Consider the following 15,735-nt stretch of genomic DNA (forward strand, 5'->3'; position numbering starts at 1 on the left):
TGCGACTAGCGTCCTTGTGTCCTTCGTCTGCGCGCATGACACCTCTTCGAGGGCCGTCCATAGATAAGTTCACGGTGGTCAGCCAGGGCCAAGCGCAGATATGGAAGCTGACTTACTGAACCATGCCTTCCCCGTCAAGGCCGCGTAGAAGATGGAGAGCATCGAGATCGGCTCCTCGCAAAAGCTCGACGCGCAGCCGACTCTCTTGGCAGCCTTGTCCTGATACTCGACGGCCCAGAAAAACTGCAGCGATAGGCTAAATAGAAGTATATGCGTATATCGACTTGGGGCAAATCCCGTTTGTGCGTTCGTTCGAACCTGCAAAGATGTCAAGTCAGCCGCACCTGAATGATTGCCTGTGCACTTCAACAAGTCCTCACCGACTGGACGAAGTATGTTCGACCTTGATTTGGACTGTTCTTGATGCCACCATACATGTACCTTGTCGATTTCTAATGCTTCATAATGCTGCATGACTTCTGTATCGTGTTTTGCTGGACGAATTATGCCCCCAATCAATCAATCAGCCGAGACCAAACTCCAGCGCCTTTCATCCATCCATAAGACCGTCCGTACGAAATAAGAACAAGAACCGAAAGTCCAACATGGACAATAACACCAACATGTGCGTCCATCCCAAGCAGCACTCATTAGCCGTCAATCGAGAAGCATCATCATAATTCAGAAACTCATCACCATATCATCCAAGCCATCCATCGTCCTCCCCCTCCGCTTGCTTACTCTTCGTCCTCTCCAACTTCAAATCCAGGTCGAGTCTTGGAGCATCCAGTTTTGGGGCATCAAGCTGAGGTGGGAGGTCTTTCTTCTTCTTGGGACTCTTCTTAGGACTCGCCTTCATTGCGTGCTCCTTGACCTCCTCATCCGTGGGGCCTTCCCGGACGAACCTCGTTTCCCAGCCATCCTCGGCGGCGGCAGCGACCCAAGCCCGCAAGCCATCGTGCACGCCCGAGTAGAACTTCTCTTTGCAGGTGCGGAGCACAGTGCCCATGACTTTCTCAGAGCCAGAGGCTTGGAGCTCAGAACGGAGGTCGTTGCGCGCAGAGAGTGAGGGAAGAGAGGCGATTAGCCCGTTCAGGAGGTCGAGGTGTGCGGTAAGGTATGTTGTTGCGTCCCACTCCACTCCGCCGATGTAGGGTGCTGCTGGGACCGGTGGTCGAGATCCAGGAAAATGGCGCTGGGTGTAAGTCGCAGCCAGAGTCTTTGCTCGCTCTTCATCATCTACCGGCGAGGAATTGCTGTGCGAGCTCGACGGCTTTGGAAGGGGGACGACGTTAAGATGATGAAGAAAGATCCAGAACACTTCCTTGGTGACGTTGGAAACTTCACGACACCAGAGCTTGTACGGTCTTGGTACATGCATTCCCAAGACGAAGTCGACTGGCTGGGCATCTTCTGGCTTCACTGGCTCTCCGAGGTATCGAAGGATCCTACGTGCTCGTTCCTCGATGTCCTTCGGCGACGAGTTTGTGGCTGCAGCGAGGAAGTTGACTGCTTCTGTCAGTGAGGTTCGTCACAACAATCACAATTTACTCACACAGCACGTTGATGATGATAGTCCTGGTCGTATACTCGGCCGGGCCTTTCTTCTCATCATCAAACAGCATCCCCAGCAATGCTGGGAACAAGTGGTCCGCCACCTGGTTCAACTCTGCCAGCGCACGCTCAGTCGTGCAGAGACCCTTGAGACAAAGCAGTCCTTCATGAAGCACTTGATCCTCATGATCCTCTCGCCACTCAATCGCCATGGTCTTGTTGAGGAGATCCACAATCTCGGCCATACCGCCCTGGGAGATGAAGCCGTCGACCCATGTTACAGTCTCATTCCGCAGCAGGATTCGCAGCTTATGCAGACGGCCTACTTCGATCTTGGTGGGATCCTGGTTCTTCTTGAGATAGGTTATGTAGTCGGTGGGCAGAGCAGGAGCGCCACTCTTGCGTCCAAATGAGCCGGTTGGGGTGGTAGGCGTTTGTGATTGAGAACCAGTATACGCCTCTTTGGGGATCTCTACAGAGGTGGGTCGGCTCTTACTTTGTGAGCGCTGCTTCTTCGATGGCGAAGCGTCACCCTTATTCTTTCGGTCGCTTTTCGAAAAGGTAAAGGTACGACTGCGAGTCCGCGAGCGCTTCGTCGACTTGCTGTCGTCCTCTTCCTTCTTCTCTGGCACGACCTCTGTAACTTTATTCGACGACTTCGACTTCTCCAGGTTGCTCGTCAAAGTTCCGAGTGGACTGTTGCCTGTCATCTTGTCCTGCTTGATGAAATCCGCCTTCACTGTCAAAGTCAAGGTGCGCATCTTCTGTCTCATGGGCTCCGGGATGTTGCGTGATACCAGCACCGCTTCGAACGCAGCGTCAACAGCCTTTGGATCCAGTGGCTCTTCTTTCTTGGTCTTCTCAGCTGCCGTCTCCTTGGTCTTACCCTGGAAGGCAGCCACCGCGGCCATGACTCTCCCACCTCTCTTGGTAACATTGAGCTTCTCCTTTGCGGGTGCCTGTTCTGTGCTGCTGCCGCTGGTCTTTCGGTCTGTGCTGTTCCGCCCAAGTATCCTCGATCTCTCCATCGAAACTCTGGTATTCGTGACTGAAGCCTGCTTTCTCGCCGCATCTTCAGACCGTCTCTTGTCATCGATACTGGCGTGTCTTCCACTTACTCTCCTTCCCAACGCTGCCATGAAGCCATCCGAGACAGGGTTGTATGCACTCTGTGGGCGATCTCGGCTGAGTGTTGGCCTCATTCCAGGATCGTCGATAGTGCCATTGAAGTTGCGTTGCTTGCTGGGCGAGTAGACCTTTGGCGTGTAGAGATCGATCTCGCTCTGCAGGTTGTGGGAGGACTTGCTATCTCGACTACCCGGACGTGAGGAGTTCGAGTCGTCTTTGGAGGCAAACTGAGAGAAGATGGGTGTTTCGAGCGGCCGATTGACGGAGACTGGCGGGGTGGTGTTTTCCTTGTCTTTGGCGAGTTGAGCAGAGAGGTCTTTGCTGGAGCGGTTCATCCTGGCGAAGACAGCTCCAAGATTGGTAGAGGATTTGCTCTTCTTTGGGCCATCTTTGCCATCCTTCACTTTCGACGCCTTGATATCTTTGTCAGTCCGTCCCAGAGTGGCCTTCTTCTTTGAAGGTGAGGATGGAGGAGACTGGACGTTGCCAGCCCGCTCCTTCAGTCCTGTACCTCGTGCTGAAGTATGAGGATGGTCTGGCGGGAGCAAGGGCATTGTCTGGCTCCGAACTTGTTGTGCATTTTCGCGAGAGTGTTCAGGCGAGGCCGGCCTCGACTTGGACGAGACGAGCGACTTGAGGATGCCCGACTTGGAGCTGGGGTTGCGGCGGTGCTGAGGCCGCGATTTGGCGTCCATGTTGTCTCATCACACAGAAAGCATGTGCGAGTGATGTGAGAGGCGGACGAGGGAATATAAAGGCGTTGCTATTGTCTCGGGTGCTGGCCACCTGCGTGTGTTCTGGATCGAGGTGTGGTCGGGATTTGTGATGATCGGCTGGGTTGCCCAGCAACCAGCGCCCAAATCTACCGCGGGGAGGTTCACGAGCGAACTTGTGCAAGCACCGCGATCCTCTTCTCCAACAACCTCGTGGCTAACAACGCCTTCATTTTATCGACGATGACGACGCACGATACAGACCAAGCGCAATAGCAACGTGGGTCTGCAGAGTAAGACCGTACGAGAGAAGGGCAAAGTTAGACATGTTTCGATCATCGCATTGCTATCTCCGCGTGTGACAGCAGCACCATGACCACCACAAAAGTCAAGACGGCATGATCGGGCGTCGTTCTTTGGGGAGTCCTTTGAGAGGCATTGAAGACGAAAGAACACTTGCCTTCACCAGCAGTGGACAGCCATCCATCAATATCTCTCGGAGATAACCTTCCCATCTCCAACAACAGACGTCGTGCAAGTCGATCACTTCACCCCCCAATGCCCCTCTCCATCCCCCTCTTTCTTCTACCACCATCTCAACAACACAATAAAACATGGCAGCCCCAACCAAAGTCTTCCGCAGCGGCGCCAATGCCCTCATAACCGGCGCAGCAAGCGGCGTAGGCCTCGCCGTCGCCAAACTATGCGCCTCGCACTCCATGAACCTCATTCTCGTCGACAACAACACCTCCCAACTCGACCAAGCCAAAAGCACACTCTCGTCCTCCTCCGGCAAAGTCGAAACCCACTCCATCGACGTAGCTTCTCTCGATGCCTGGACGCAACTGAAATCCTCCGTTGAGCAAGGCGGCCGGAAACTCGATCTCCTCCACCTCAACGCCGGCATTGGACTAAAGGGCGACTGGACAGATAATGCCTACTTCCACAAGATCTTCGACGTCAACTTCTTCGGCGTGATCAACGGCCTCAACACCTTCTACCCGCACTTCGACGACAACAACAATCCATCCTCGCAAAAAGCCATCATAATCACAGGCTCCAAACAAGGCATCACAAACCCACCAGGTAAATAAACCAGCCTCATCTTCTCCCCAAAGGCACGAAGACTAATTCACCTCGCAGGCAATCCTGCCTACAACGCAACAAAGTCGGCCATCAAAACCATAACCGAACACCTCCACTACGACCTCGCCAAAACCTCCCCCCACACGTCCGTGCATCTCCTCGTCCCCGGCTGGACCTTCACAGGCCTCACCGGCGGCGGCGGCTTGAAAGAGAAACCCGCGGGCGCGTGGGACGCCTCGCAGGTCGCAGACTACCTCTACAAAAAGATGAGTGAGGATAAGTTTTACGTGATTTGTCCGGATAATGATGTGGATTGGGAGACGGATCGGAAGCGCATGACGTGGACGATGGGCGATGTGGTGTATGAGCGGAAGCCGCAGAGTCGGTGGTTGGAGGAGTTTAAGGAGGAGGCGGCGGAGACGTTGGGGGCGATGAAGTTGGGGGAGAAGCAGAAGGGGAGTTCGGCGTGACTGGGGGATGCGAAGCTTTGAAGGGGGGAATGAGGAAACAGTCCAGAGAGAACGTCTTCTTTTCAACAGTGTTCACCTCCATTTTTCGGTCATGTACACTGTTCAACTGCTTACATCCTCCCCCAACACTCAGCCCGCCAGACTCTCTTCACTTCCACTTCCACCAACACTCTCCACCATCAGCCACTCCTCCCACCATCCATCACCATCATCCCTGCATCTGTCTGTTTTCTGTGTTTTGAGTGGAGGTCAAGGTATAAAACGCCAGAGAAATGCAAAAAAGAACAAGAATCCATCGACGCGCAAGATGCAAGATGCAACAAAAAACAATCCCAGAACTCCAACGCCATCCAAAACCCAGAAGGAGAAGTTTTCACCGCGAGTTGGTATGTACAGGCTCCTCATCCGTAGGTATGACCAGCGCTGTTTCGAAAGGTTGATCGACGCATTCCTGTTGGCCTTCCGCTTTCTCTGACACGAGCCAGATTGCAATCCAAATGACGGTCGCAAAGTGTAGAGCATACAGCGAGTAGTAGAGCCCTCGAGGAACAATGTGACCAAACACCGAAGCCGAAGCCAGAAACAGTACCGCCATGCCCATGGTGAGCTATACATGGGGATGAGGCGCCCCGCGAGCCCCTGGAGGAGGAACTCTTGCAGGCGGTCGCTCGGGCCCAGGCGGTGGATAGTACGCTGGATCGTACTGCTCGTCGCCAACAGGGTCGTAGCCGTCCTCATCATACTCCTCATCGTCGTAGTACTCCTCTCCTTCTGGCGGCGGCAGATTGGGATCGTAGTTCTGGGCATTTGCCGGTGGTGGTGGCGCCGTCGCGTTGTTTCCGTTGTTGTTCTTGCCTCCCTTGCCGGCTCCCTTCTTGTTCTTGCGTCCCTTCATCTTGGCCTTTTCCAGTAACCGTCTCTTCTCTGCTGCCTTCTTGCGCTCCTGGCGGTCCCTGATCTCGTACCGGCGAATCATCGCGTATGGTGGTGCACCATAGATGTCTTCGTACTCGCAAAACTCACACACCCACATGTCGTCTGGCTTAGGTCGATGATGATAGTTCTGGTACTGCTGGTTTCTCTTGCGTTGGGCAGCTTGTAGGGCGTACTCTTTGTTGGGGTTTCTGCGAGGCTTTGGCTTCGGTGGTGGCGCTGTTTGCTGCTGCTGTCCTGCAGGCGGTGCAGTGTTTGCGGGTGGTGGTGGTGGTCTCGCCATGTTGTTGGGTGGTGCTTGTCCGGCGCGTGACGCGTTGGTCGTCTGCGTGCCATGTGCGTTCTTGCCTGGCGGTGGTGCACTGCGTGTGGGAGTGGGCGTGCCGTACGCTGCGGGTGGCGGCAGCTGTTGATCGACCATCTTGGTGGCGGAGTCGGACTCGCATGTGAAGGTGAACTGTGTTTTGGGTGTCGTGGAGTTTTGGCTCGCGGCTGATTGGAGCAAGCTCACGTTGTCCCGACCTTTGCCCGCGGGTGTGAGAGGTCCTTGCTCTGCGGCGGTCTTGATGGCTTGAGAAATAATGCCTCCTGTGTTCTCGACGCCTGTATCTATGTTGGAGGTTACGTCAGCTTTGTCCGTCTAATCAAACCCGCGCGTCTGGTTGGAATTTACCTGCTCCATTCTTGACCTCGGCGCCGCGGGCAGGAACACGTGAGTTGTAGCCATTAATGGCATTCATCGTGTTGCTTCCCAGCGGCCGCCGATGCCTGCCGTCCTGTCTCCCATACCTGCCTCTGCCAGCACCACTAATGCCCGTGCCTGAGCTTGGCGTGGTTGCAGGTGCAGATTGTGGACTGTACGACTCTTCAGGGCTTCCCGCCACTCCATTCACACCGCCCTCATCTCCATGCGAATTGCTGATACCCATGTTGGCCATCTCGGCACTTAACGAACTCTGGTGCATACTCGAAGCCCCTGAGAGAGGTATCTTTCTCTTCTTCTTATTGCTCGTATTCTCAAAGCTCTCGTACCCGTCTGCTGATGATGCTGTTGAGCCTGGGGGTGGAGGTTGGTTGCCGGCCGCGCGTGTAGCATCGATCAGTCGCCGCTGCAGCGAGTCCACAGGTTTGCCGTTCGCGAGGGCAGCAGGTAGGGGTGGGGGATAACGGTAGTCGGGATGGTCAAACTCGACCTCGTCGTCGCCGCTGTCCGCATCCTCACCACACGTGCAGTGGTCGTGCACAATGCGCCGATCGTGGTCATGGTGGTGCGAATCGCCATTTGTCAGCCGTCGCTGCTGGGACTGGGTGCCATTCTCCTGCACGCTGAAGCTCAAAGTAGGCGAGATGGGCGGTGGATCGGGAGGGTAGACGAGGGCGGCTTGCTGCTCGGGGGACAGCTTCGACTTGAGCCTGCTCTTGGGCAGGGGCCGAATTGATCGATCAGGGTAGATATGCGATGCGGTGTCTGGCGACCGTGCGGCAGAGAGGGAGGAAGAGCGAGAGAAGCCCGCGCTGCCGTATTCTGTAACCCCATCAGTCAGTGAGCGCTCCTTGATAGACGTGGTTTCGCCGCCGGGGTGCTGTCCGCCCTTTCAACAGAGCATGAGACTCGACAGCAAGTCGACCAATCTGCGCCACATCCAACCCAACACCCGTATCGCTGCCCTCAAGACGTCCATCTGCAGTGTTCTGCCGATGGTTCAGCGTTTGTCTGGCTGGATGTTGCGTGGTCGCTGCGACGAGATTTCTGCAATGCTGTGCGAAGTAGCGGGGAGCCCTCCCAAGCAACCACCATGACGGCGAAGTGTACCCGACGCACCAGCAGATGTAGCCATCCTCTAGTCTTCCACCTCGACAAGACTCTGGAGCACTTCCAAGATGAATCTCCAAGAACCTCCTCTTCTTCCACGCACACACTCGATCGTGACCGAAAAAGCGCTGTCGGGCCCAATTAGTCAGTGTCCTGCGGTCGCCGGGCTGATTCCAAGCTGCTCGCCATCTCGAGGCGGGTCGGGAGGATACATACGCTCTATCCAGGGAGGCAGATGGGTGAATTGTACGAGTTTGCAAGGGTGGGTATGGTAGAATTGGTGACAGGTAGTCTCGAGGTCGACCCAGCACGCCTGACTAAAGAGGCAAAGCTTCGGCTGTCGACTTCATTTCGAATCTCCTGTCTCCCTTCCACTCTAATCCTATCCGTCCCATCACAGTCACAGTCGATCGTGAAACATGCTTTTCACACCTTGCTGGGCCCATATATCGACATCACGCTTTCAACATCGATCATTCGACTGCTATGCCAGACACAAGGTCAGTAGCAACGGTCCACGTAATCGAGTCCCTCCGCAGCACGTGAGCCCCTGGATCGCCACAGCGAAGCGATAAGAGAGAAAAAGTAATCAGAAATGGAGTAAACACCATCGTCACGAAATGACTCTTCTTGTTTTGCATATATCCAGTATTCAGGACGATGCCTTTCAAATACACGCCTTTCTCGATCCTTGTTGAGCCCATCTTCAAGCTCCAGATCTCGGCCATCAGCCTTGGCAAGATATCCTAGCTTGCGCCTAAGGAAATGTTAGGGGTGTTCACTTGCTTTCTTCCGTGGTGAGATTCACTTACCGCAGACAATAGTTGACTTACCGCACCACTCTGGCAAGACCCTCATCCACGCCTCCTTCATGGACTTCTTGGCCTTGACCCACAGCAACATCCACATCGCCAACCAACTTCACAAGCCGCTCATACTGCACCATCGCCCACTGCAACGTGCTCACCCGGTGGTGAGCTTCTAGGACCAGCTTCTGCGCGACGAAGAGGTGGCGTTCAGCAGCATTCACCTCGCCCTTGAACAGGGCTGAATGCGCTGCTTGGAACTTGATCTCCAACATTGCGAGGACTTGAACGAGGTCTGGCAATTCGCGGTTGGCAGAGACGGTGAAGGCGGTGCTGCAGTAGTTGCGCCAGCTGTCTTGGATGACTTCGTGGTTTCGAATGTGAAGTGGAAGCCGATGGTAGCGCATGCCGTGCTCGTAGTATGTACTGGCGCACCGGCGTGAACTCGACTTGAGGTAGGTGAGGTTTTGGAGAAGGAGCGAAGACTTTTCACCCCGGTCGGCAGCGCAGATGCAGCCCATTGCCTTGGAAGTGAAAGTGAAGCTTGACGTGTGAGCCTCGAACTGCGCTAACCTGGCCAGATACGTGACGACTGCTGGGCTTGAGAAACTGTTGGACGCGGCGGAATCCTTTCGAGGTCGTTGTCGTGGCAAAGTCAATGTTGACCGCAATAAAGGAGCTCCTTATATATGAGCTGCTGCAATATCACAAGCAAAGTGAGCAAAAGCGAGACGTGCCGACAATATGACGCCGACAATAGACGGCAGTGAGGCAGCCATCACATGCAAGCGGGGCTGACTCATCAGCTGTGAGTGAATTGAGACATGTCTCGGCAGCCAGCCTCAGCCACTCCATGCCGCCACTTGATGGAACTCGTGAACAGCTCTGGCGAATTCAAACAAGAGTGTTAGAATCCCCTCTCGCTGTAAACCGTCTCCAAGCGAATAAACGAGTACACATTCGCCTGCTGGAAGCCAAGCAATATCTCCATCAGGACCAGCGATACATACACATGAAGCCGGAACTATGCGGCTCGCAAACGACACCAGAAACCAAATCACGGAGCCTCTGAGACAAGAACAGAATGAGCAAACGGTATCTGAGACCACGCCAAAGCATGTTCATCAGCCTTATCAACCGTTCATCGGCATCGGCATCTAGATCTCATCCAAAAAGTAACATGTCCAATTAAGAAGGCCACGACCTCCATGCCTGCATTGTGGAACAAGGCAAAAGACGTCGGTCCCACTGCGACTCGAACGCAGGTCTTCCAAACAAATCACGCCACCGAAGCGGAATGGGGGTACAATCGGGATCAAGACAAGAGCTGGTGCTCCGATCACACCCCTTTGTTGTTGGATGTGCTAGCCGCTGCACCATGGAGCCACTGCAGCTGGTAGGTGAAAAGCGGGTTTGAAGAAGTACATGAACGCTCGACGTTGGCAGTCGAGCTGCCATATGGAGAGGAAGCACAGCCCAGAAAGCCCATGACCAAGGAACAGAAATGATGCAGACCTGCCAACACATATCCATCTACTCTAGCATCACCATTACATCTTCTCGCACGCCAACGCTCCAGCACCACCAATGTTCAATGTCTGAGCCGACGCTGGACTTGAAAGAGAATCTCGCAATCGATCACTGTTATACACACGACGAAGCGTATCCCATCCTACCTCAACCCCTACCCCCACCCCTACCTATATCGACGCCCTAAGAACGAAAATCCCGCCATTCCATGCGTGACTGCAATATCGTCCGCGAAAACCTTCCCCACAAGGCAACAATACGAACAGCAGGGTCATTATTTCAAAACATATTCGGCCCTTGATGAAGAAGCCCCCAACGACAGGAAGCATCTGAACCATTACTTACGTACACTGGATATTCTTCTATGCAAGGAAGTCAATCTGCCTTTCGTATTATTTGGTTCTTCCATGCTCTCGTTCGTTCCGAGTTCGTCGTTGGGATTCGGGGGAGGACCGGTAGCGAAGTTTTTCCCTGAGTTCTGGCGATTGCCATTCACTTATCACTGACTGGGACGAGATGGGGACGATCGTGTGTGATCAATCCATCTGGTGCCAACTCTAGAGACTCACCGTGCCCAGTCCTCTTCATCACATCACATCACAAAGCCTCTTGAAAAGTTGGAGAAGCAGTTCAATTTTTCAATCTCAAAAACATTCATACTTTCTCTCGCTTAGCGCTATCGCTCCTCTTTTCGAAGAAACACATCAGTCCTCGAAAACATTCAAACGCAATAAAAGTGTCCCTTGGGGCCAATCATCAGGCCCTCTGGTATCGTCGCATGAAAACCAGCACATAAGAAGCAGCAAAAGGCTCGCTGCCTTCCGATCATCAGAGCCATGAGCCAGAAAAGTGGCTCTGCCCATCCAGATAACGCCGCCGCCAAAACCAAATCTCGCATAGTAGTCCCGTCTTTCCCTTTCGCAGTGTGCAACATGCCGCCGCTTCGAACAAAGAGACTCGCTGTCTCCCTGCTCTTGAAGCTTTCATGCCGCCTTCCCATATGTCCACCGGGAAGACACGCTTCTGGAGAAGCTCTTCTCGTTATCATGCATGCCGAATCTTTGCTTTTGCCCTCTTCTTTCATGAGTAGCCGTTCCGTTCTGCATGATAGCATACTTTCGCCGGCGTTCGTGAAGTCGTAGCGCTTTCCTCTGCTCGCTTATGCCAATCGCACAAATACAGTTCCCGTTCAGAGCAAGATGAGGTAGTTGGAAGGGGCGATACCCGTCTCCCCATTCTCCTTCTTTGCCTGCCACCACCGGCCTGAAACGTCGCTAACTTCCAGGATCTCGTGCTTGGTGAAGGAGATTTCGTTGGCGTCGTCGGGGTTGGCCTCGTAGCTGTAGATGGCTTTGGCGCGGTATGGGTATTCAGTGGGTGCGGCAACCGAACCGTCTTGAGTGCCTAGAGGAGCAGAAGCGCCGTTAGTACCTTGCGAAAGGGCACCACTTGGCTGCGAGTTCAACGGCGGCGGCATGGCACTGGCACGGTTCGAGGCTCCGGCTGGACCTCCATGGTAGCCGGTAACTGGCGAGGCGGTTTCGAAGCCAGCGAGGTGGTTCGACGTGTACATGTGCTGGGGCTGGCCAGCAGAATGCGTCGTCTCTGGGCGGTACGACTGCCGCATAGCTCTACTGTTGCGGCTCGGCGCACGGTCCTTGTGCAACGCGAACGAGTCGAGGGTTTGGCGGTGGCTTGCTTGCGGCTGAGAGCCGAAGTAGAACATCCAGATGATCTGCGCGAGTAATGTTAGTATACGAAGATGTATTGCATCTGGTCAGTAACGTACGGCATCGATAGACAGCAGGATGAAACCGGCGGCGGCAGCTTCTTTGGCAGGCTCGGGCCAGTAGATGAGGGAGTTGACAGAAGAGGTCGTGAACACAAGGCCAGCGGAGAGGAATGCGGTGAGGCCGACATGGTAAGTGAAAACACAATCGGCGCCGACAACAAAGATGACGGCAAGGATGCAGAAGAACATGTAGACCAAGCACCACCAGGAGTAGTTGGGGTAGTCGGTCTGGATGTCGGCAATGACCGAACTGACAAAGGCGATGATCCAGCCAGACTGTCAAACATTAGCTTGGGTATCCCATTGTGCATGTTCTTTGACTCACAATGCCAATGCCTATGGTGCCCAGCCAGAATGGGTCACCGGCAATGTTGCCAAAGGCGAACTTCTTGCCGCCAGTATAACGACCTCCCATCTCCATCTTTTGCAGCGAGGGTGAGTTGGTGTTGCTTCCGAAGCTGGGCATGAATTACGGTCGCGTGCGCGAGCGGTGGTGTTAAACGAGTGACTGGTGAAAGAATCGAGGACGGCCGCGCGTCAGGGTGTGTGTTGATGCGCGCGAATGCTCTCGGAGTGGCGCGAGTATGATGAAGAAGAGAATGTCGCAGAGACTGTGGTGGTGAATGCGCAGCTAAATTGGGTGGTGGGTGGTGCGCGAGGTGGGCGTGTGGTCGCAGGGAGCGATAGGAGAAGCGCCGGGCTTTGTCGTACGAAGCTGAGGAGGGCGCGAGGGCGAGAGGGCGCGATGGCGGAGCGGTGCTCGCAGGGCGACGAGGTGAGGTTGAGACGGCGGTCGAGGATCGCAGGCGAGCTGGCCGCGTGAAACGGAGTGCTGGGCGGGTAGAGAGCGGCGGTGGTGAGGATGGAATGTTGTTGGTGGTGGCAGTTGGGTGAAAGCGGGAGAGAAAGGCAGGAACGTTAGGTTCGGGGTCGGTTCGGCGCTAGCGCAGCTGCAGTCTCAGAACAACGCCGCCAATTTTAGGAATAGGCAAGTGCTGGGTTGCCTGTCCACGCCTCGACTCTCAGGTTATGTTGCTCAGGGATGCAAAAGATCTAGACTTCCAGTCTCTTTCAAGAACTCTGCTATCGACAACAACGCCTCGGCGGTTGTATCGTCCATCTGCTGTACCATGCAAAATATACGAGCAACAACGTCGATAGCAAAACGGCTGCGGAGTCCCGGCGACGCCCTCGATCTCAGGAACGCCTCCTTCCTGGTGTATTATTTGCGTGATACATGCGCCCACGGCTCCGCTGTCTCGCATAGCCGCATCCGGCCTCCTCACCACCAGACCCTCTCCTTTCGAGTCACGAGCACAGCTTTTGACATCGGGAGCGTCTGTACACAAGAGGAGATGGAGTTGTGCAGCGAGCGGCTTGGCAGGCACCACATGCGGTGCGACGCCAGTGCATTGCGCCAAGTGATCCTTCGCCCGCCGTTTCTGAAACAGGCATCCTGAAACGCCTGGACTGGCGTGATGAAGCAGTCCATCTGTATCACGTCGAGTCGTCGGGTTGAAATCTTCTCAGAGCTGGATGTCTTACTCTTCAATGCAATCTCGTCTGCTTATCGAAGTGTTGCTTCCACTGGCCTTACGGGGAATTCTTCATCTTGAAACGAGCTCAGGCTGCCTTCTTCGTCTCCACTCAATCTCCTGCGACAGCCAGTCAGCGCTCTCGAATCTGGACTCGTCACCCCTCTCCTTAAACCAGACGCCGTACACACTCGTACAGTCTGACAGGAATGCTCGAGTCTACTTCATCTCGTTCAGATACTGGATCGAGGATCAATTCGTACTTTTCTAATGACATTTCTGCTCTCATCGACTTCGGCACAACCGGATGCTCGAGCAGGCCGAGTCGTGGTCATCCTTGCAATCATGTGGCAGACCACAGCGGTGGAGATGTTCGTGCCTTGCAGTCGAAAGACTGGCTCGGGACGCTGTGGAACGCCAACACATTGTCTGGAAAGTCTCGTGAACGACAGGCTCGACTTTGGAAGAAAACGTTGACACTGATGGGTTTCGTTGAGCGCCTGCTTCATTTGACGTCGCTTACTTTTACAGAAGAGTTCGCACTCGTCGCGTAACTTCGTATCACTCTCAGCACTCCTCATTGCTGAATCTCGCCAATCGCTACCTGAGCTTGCTCGACCAGCTGACTTGCGGTATTGTTGGATACACGGCCTTGAAGTTCGCTCAACTTCTTCGTCCACACCTGCCATCGGTCTTGCGAAAAGCCAGTCCAGCTCTGGTCGGAGAAGGCAGAACCAGGCTTCGCAACTTTTCCATCAAAAGATTTGCTCTTTTGGGAGAAGTCGTAGATGGTAGGTGCGGCGTAAACGAACCACGCAGCAGCCGCCGCGATGGCGACGTCGGAGACGTTCTGCTCCTCAAAAGCTTGTCGCAAGGCCCAAAAACCAAAGAGCGAGAGGTCGGGGTTGTCGTTGGTCTTCGAGTGTGCCGAAGCTGTCAACAGAGCCGTAAACGCGTTCAAGTTGATCCACTGGTCTTTGCTCTTCTGATCGCTATCCGGTCCCGCAGCTACAGGTTGTCAGTCTGGATTGGATGCTTCAGGCAAGACACACATACCTTGGTTCCATGCGTCTCGTATCGACCACCCAAACGTTGGCAGATCTTTCCAAACAATTGTGCCCTGGACTTGACAAGTCTGACCGTCTTTCTGCAGTGCTGGGCGTTGCTGTAGGCCAACCACGAAGTCCGCCAACTTCTGTTGGGCTGCGTCTTTGAAGGACGTTTGCGCTGCTTGAGATATAATAGATCTCCACGACAGCGTCAACTGTTCTTCCACCTCTTCTGCGCTTGTCGACGATGTCCACTCATTCTCAGCCGGACTGCTGAATTTGTCTAACGCTCCATTCAATTCAATCTTATTCGATATGTAGTCGCTCAGTGCCGCGTACTGCGGGCTTTGCTGGATGGTATTCGATCCCTCGAGGCCGGCTTGAGGCATGGTATCGGTGTTGGTATGTCTGAACGAGACGTCTTTCGGATGGTGCTTGCCCTTCAACTCGCACGTGCTCTTTCGAACTGCTGTGAAGGAAGCTCCACGCTCAGAAGACCTTTATTCAAACACTCAGCAGCGACCATGACGTGCCAGGCGCCATCGCACAAACCAATGCAGTACCTTCACCGAGCTGGTGAGTGGCGTCGACGGACGGGTCCGACTCCATATTCGCCTTCGCGCCAAGTGAAACATAAATCAGGTCATGGCGGTGGACGAATGAAAGTGCTGAGAGATATGCACATGTTCAGCGTTTGCAGAGGCAAGAGGGGAATGTAGAGGTGAAAGCTCCGACTGGGAAATGGGAGTGCCTTCTTCGTTGAGTCTAGCGCAGGCTCGTAAACTCTCCTCAGCCGCCTACGCGATCGGCATGCGCAGGGATCGACCGCCAGTTCCTCTGGGCTGGGAGAGCCAACATCCCCGACTCCAACTCTCACTGGACGCCGGCGACCTCCTTCACCCATTTCCTGCCAACATGCTACCGAAGACCTGCAGCGGGAAGCTCCAGTGCCCGCTCGTCAGGCACGGCGTGCGTCTTACGAGGCTTGCTGGGGAACGACAGACATGTGCTCTGATACTGCATTCTCATTTGGCCTATCGATTAGCCCACGACGTCGATTCTACATACCTTCCTATTGCGCGACTTGCCCCGGGTTGGCGCCAACAGGACGACAGGACTACCGGACGCTTACTATTCGACTATTATGCACGATACGCAAGCTGGTTGATGTCGATCACATCTTCTGTGCTACCATGGCAGCGCACTCTCGTCGGTTCAATGGACGAAAACGCCCTGCTCGCCGTGAGATGGTATGTTGTTGATCGTCGGACTGCAGGAGTAGTTCTTGGACGGACTTTCTATGCTCTCGCTACTTCCGTCGTACAG

The 15,735-nt window shown here is 54.5% G+C and overlaps 7 protein-coding genes and 1 pseudogene across 8 annotated transcripts; 2 read left to right on the plus strand and 6 right to left on the minus strand.

Annotated features, from left to right (window-relative positions):
- Window positions 1-700: 700 nt before the first annotated feature.
- M409DRAFT_30141 (uncharacterized protein) lies at window positions 701-3,377 on the minus strand (the record flags this gene model as incomplete). The annotated part of the gene is made up of 2 exons (XM_033809782.1): window positions 701-1,509; window positions 1,556-3,377. The coding sequence occupies 2 exons, from the start codon at window positions 3,375-3,377 to the stop codon at window positions 701-703; spliced, it is 2,631 nt and encodes an 876-aa protein (XP_033660278.1).
- Window positions 3,378-4,009: 632 nt separating this feature from the next.
- M409DRAFT_30142 (uncharacterized protein) lies at window positions 4,010-4,951 on the plus strand (the record flags this gene model as incomplete). The annotated part of the gene is made up of 2 exons (XM_033809783.1): window positions 4,010-4,481; window positions 4,539-4,951. The coding sequence occupies 2 exons, from the start codon at window positions 4,010-4,012 to the stop codon at window positions 4,949-4,951; spliced, it is 885 nt and encodes a 294-aa protein (XP_033660279.1).
- Window positions 4,952-5,558: 607 nt separating this feature from the next.
- M409DRAFT_60857 (uncharacterized protein) lies at window positions 5,559-7,722 on the minus strand (the record flags this gene model as incomplete). Its single annotated transcript, XM_033814595.1, has 3 exons — window positions 5,559-6,493; window positions 6,558-7,409; window positions 7,707-7,722. The coding sequence occupies 3 exons, from the start codon at window positions 7,720-7,722 to the stop codon at window positions 5,559-5,561; spliced, it is 1,803 nt and encodes a 600-aa protein (XP_033660280.1).
- A 448-nt stretch (window positions 7,723-8,170) lies between these two features.
- On the minus strand, window positions 8,171-9,024 carry M409DRAFT_60858 (uncharacterized protein; the record flags this gene model as incomplete). The annotated part of the gene is made up of 2 exons (XM_033814596.1): window positions 8,171-8,429; window positions 8,531-9,024. 2 exons carry the CDS (start codon window positions 9,022-9,024, stop codon window positions 8,171-8,173), a joined length of 753 nt encoding a protein of 250 aa, XP_033660281.1.
- Window positions 9,025-9,711: 687 nt separating this feature from the next.
- M409DRAFT_60859 (uncharacterized protein) lies at window positions 9,712-10,220 on the plus strand (the record flags this gene model as incomplete). The annotated part of the gene is made up of 2 exons (XM_033814597.1): window positions 9,712-9,899; window positions 9,950-10,220. 2 exons carry the CDS (start codon window positions 9,712-9,714, stop codon window positions 10,218-10,220), a joined length of 459 nt encoding a protein of 152 aa, XP_033660282.1.
- Window positions 9,744-9,889, minus strand: M409DRAFT_t67 (annotated as a pseudogene). The gene has a single exon. The product of its transcript is annotated as a tRNA-OTHER (tRNA).
- A 1,002-nt stretch (window positions 10,221-11,222) lies between the features above and the next one.
- M409DRAFT_71061 (uncharacterized protein) lies at window positions 11,223-12,291 on the minus strand (the record flags this gene model as incomplete). The annotated part of the gene is made up of 3 exons (XM_033819014.1): window positions 11,223-11,768; window positions 11,823-12,101; window positions 12,151-12,291. The coding sequence occupies 3 exons, from the start codon at window positions 12,289-12,291 to the stop codon at window positions 11,223-11,225; spliced, it is 966 nt and encodes a 321-aa protein (XP_033660283.1).
- Window positions 12,292-13,937: 1,646 nt separating this feature from the next.
- M409DRAFT_71062 (uncharacterized protein) lies at window positions 13,938-14,798 on the minus strand (the record flags this gene model as incomplete). The annotated part of the gene is made up of 2 exons (XM_033819015.1): window positions 13,938-14,368; window positions 14,417-14,798. The coding sequence occupies 2 exons, from the start codon at window positions 14,796-14,798 to the stop codon at window positions 13,938-13,940; spliced, it is 813 nt and encodes a 270-aa protein (XP_033660284.1).
- Between the last annotated feature and the right edge of the window lie 937 nt (window positions 14,799-15,735).

Source organism: Zasmidium cellare (assembly GCF_010093935.1).
Source record: "Zasmidium cellare ATCC 36951 unplaced genomic scaffold M409scaffold_60, whole genome shotgun sequence".
NCBI classification, from domain to species: domain Eukaryota; kingdom Fungi; phylum Ascomycota; class Dothideomycetes; order Mycosphaerellales; family Mycosphaerellaceae; genus Zasmidium; species Zasmidium cellare.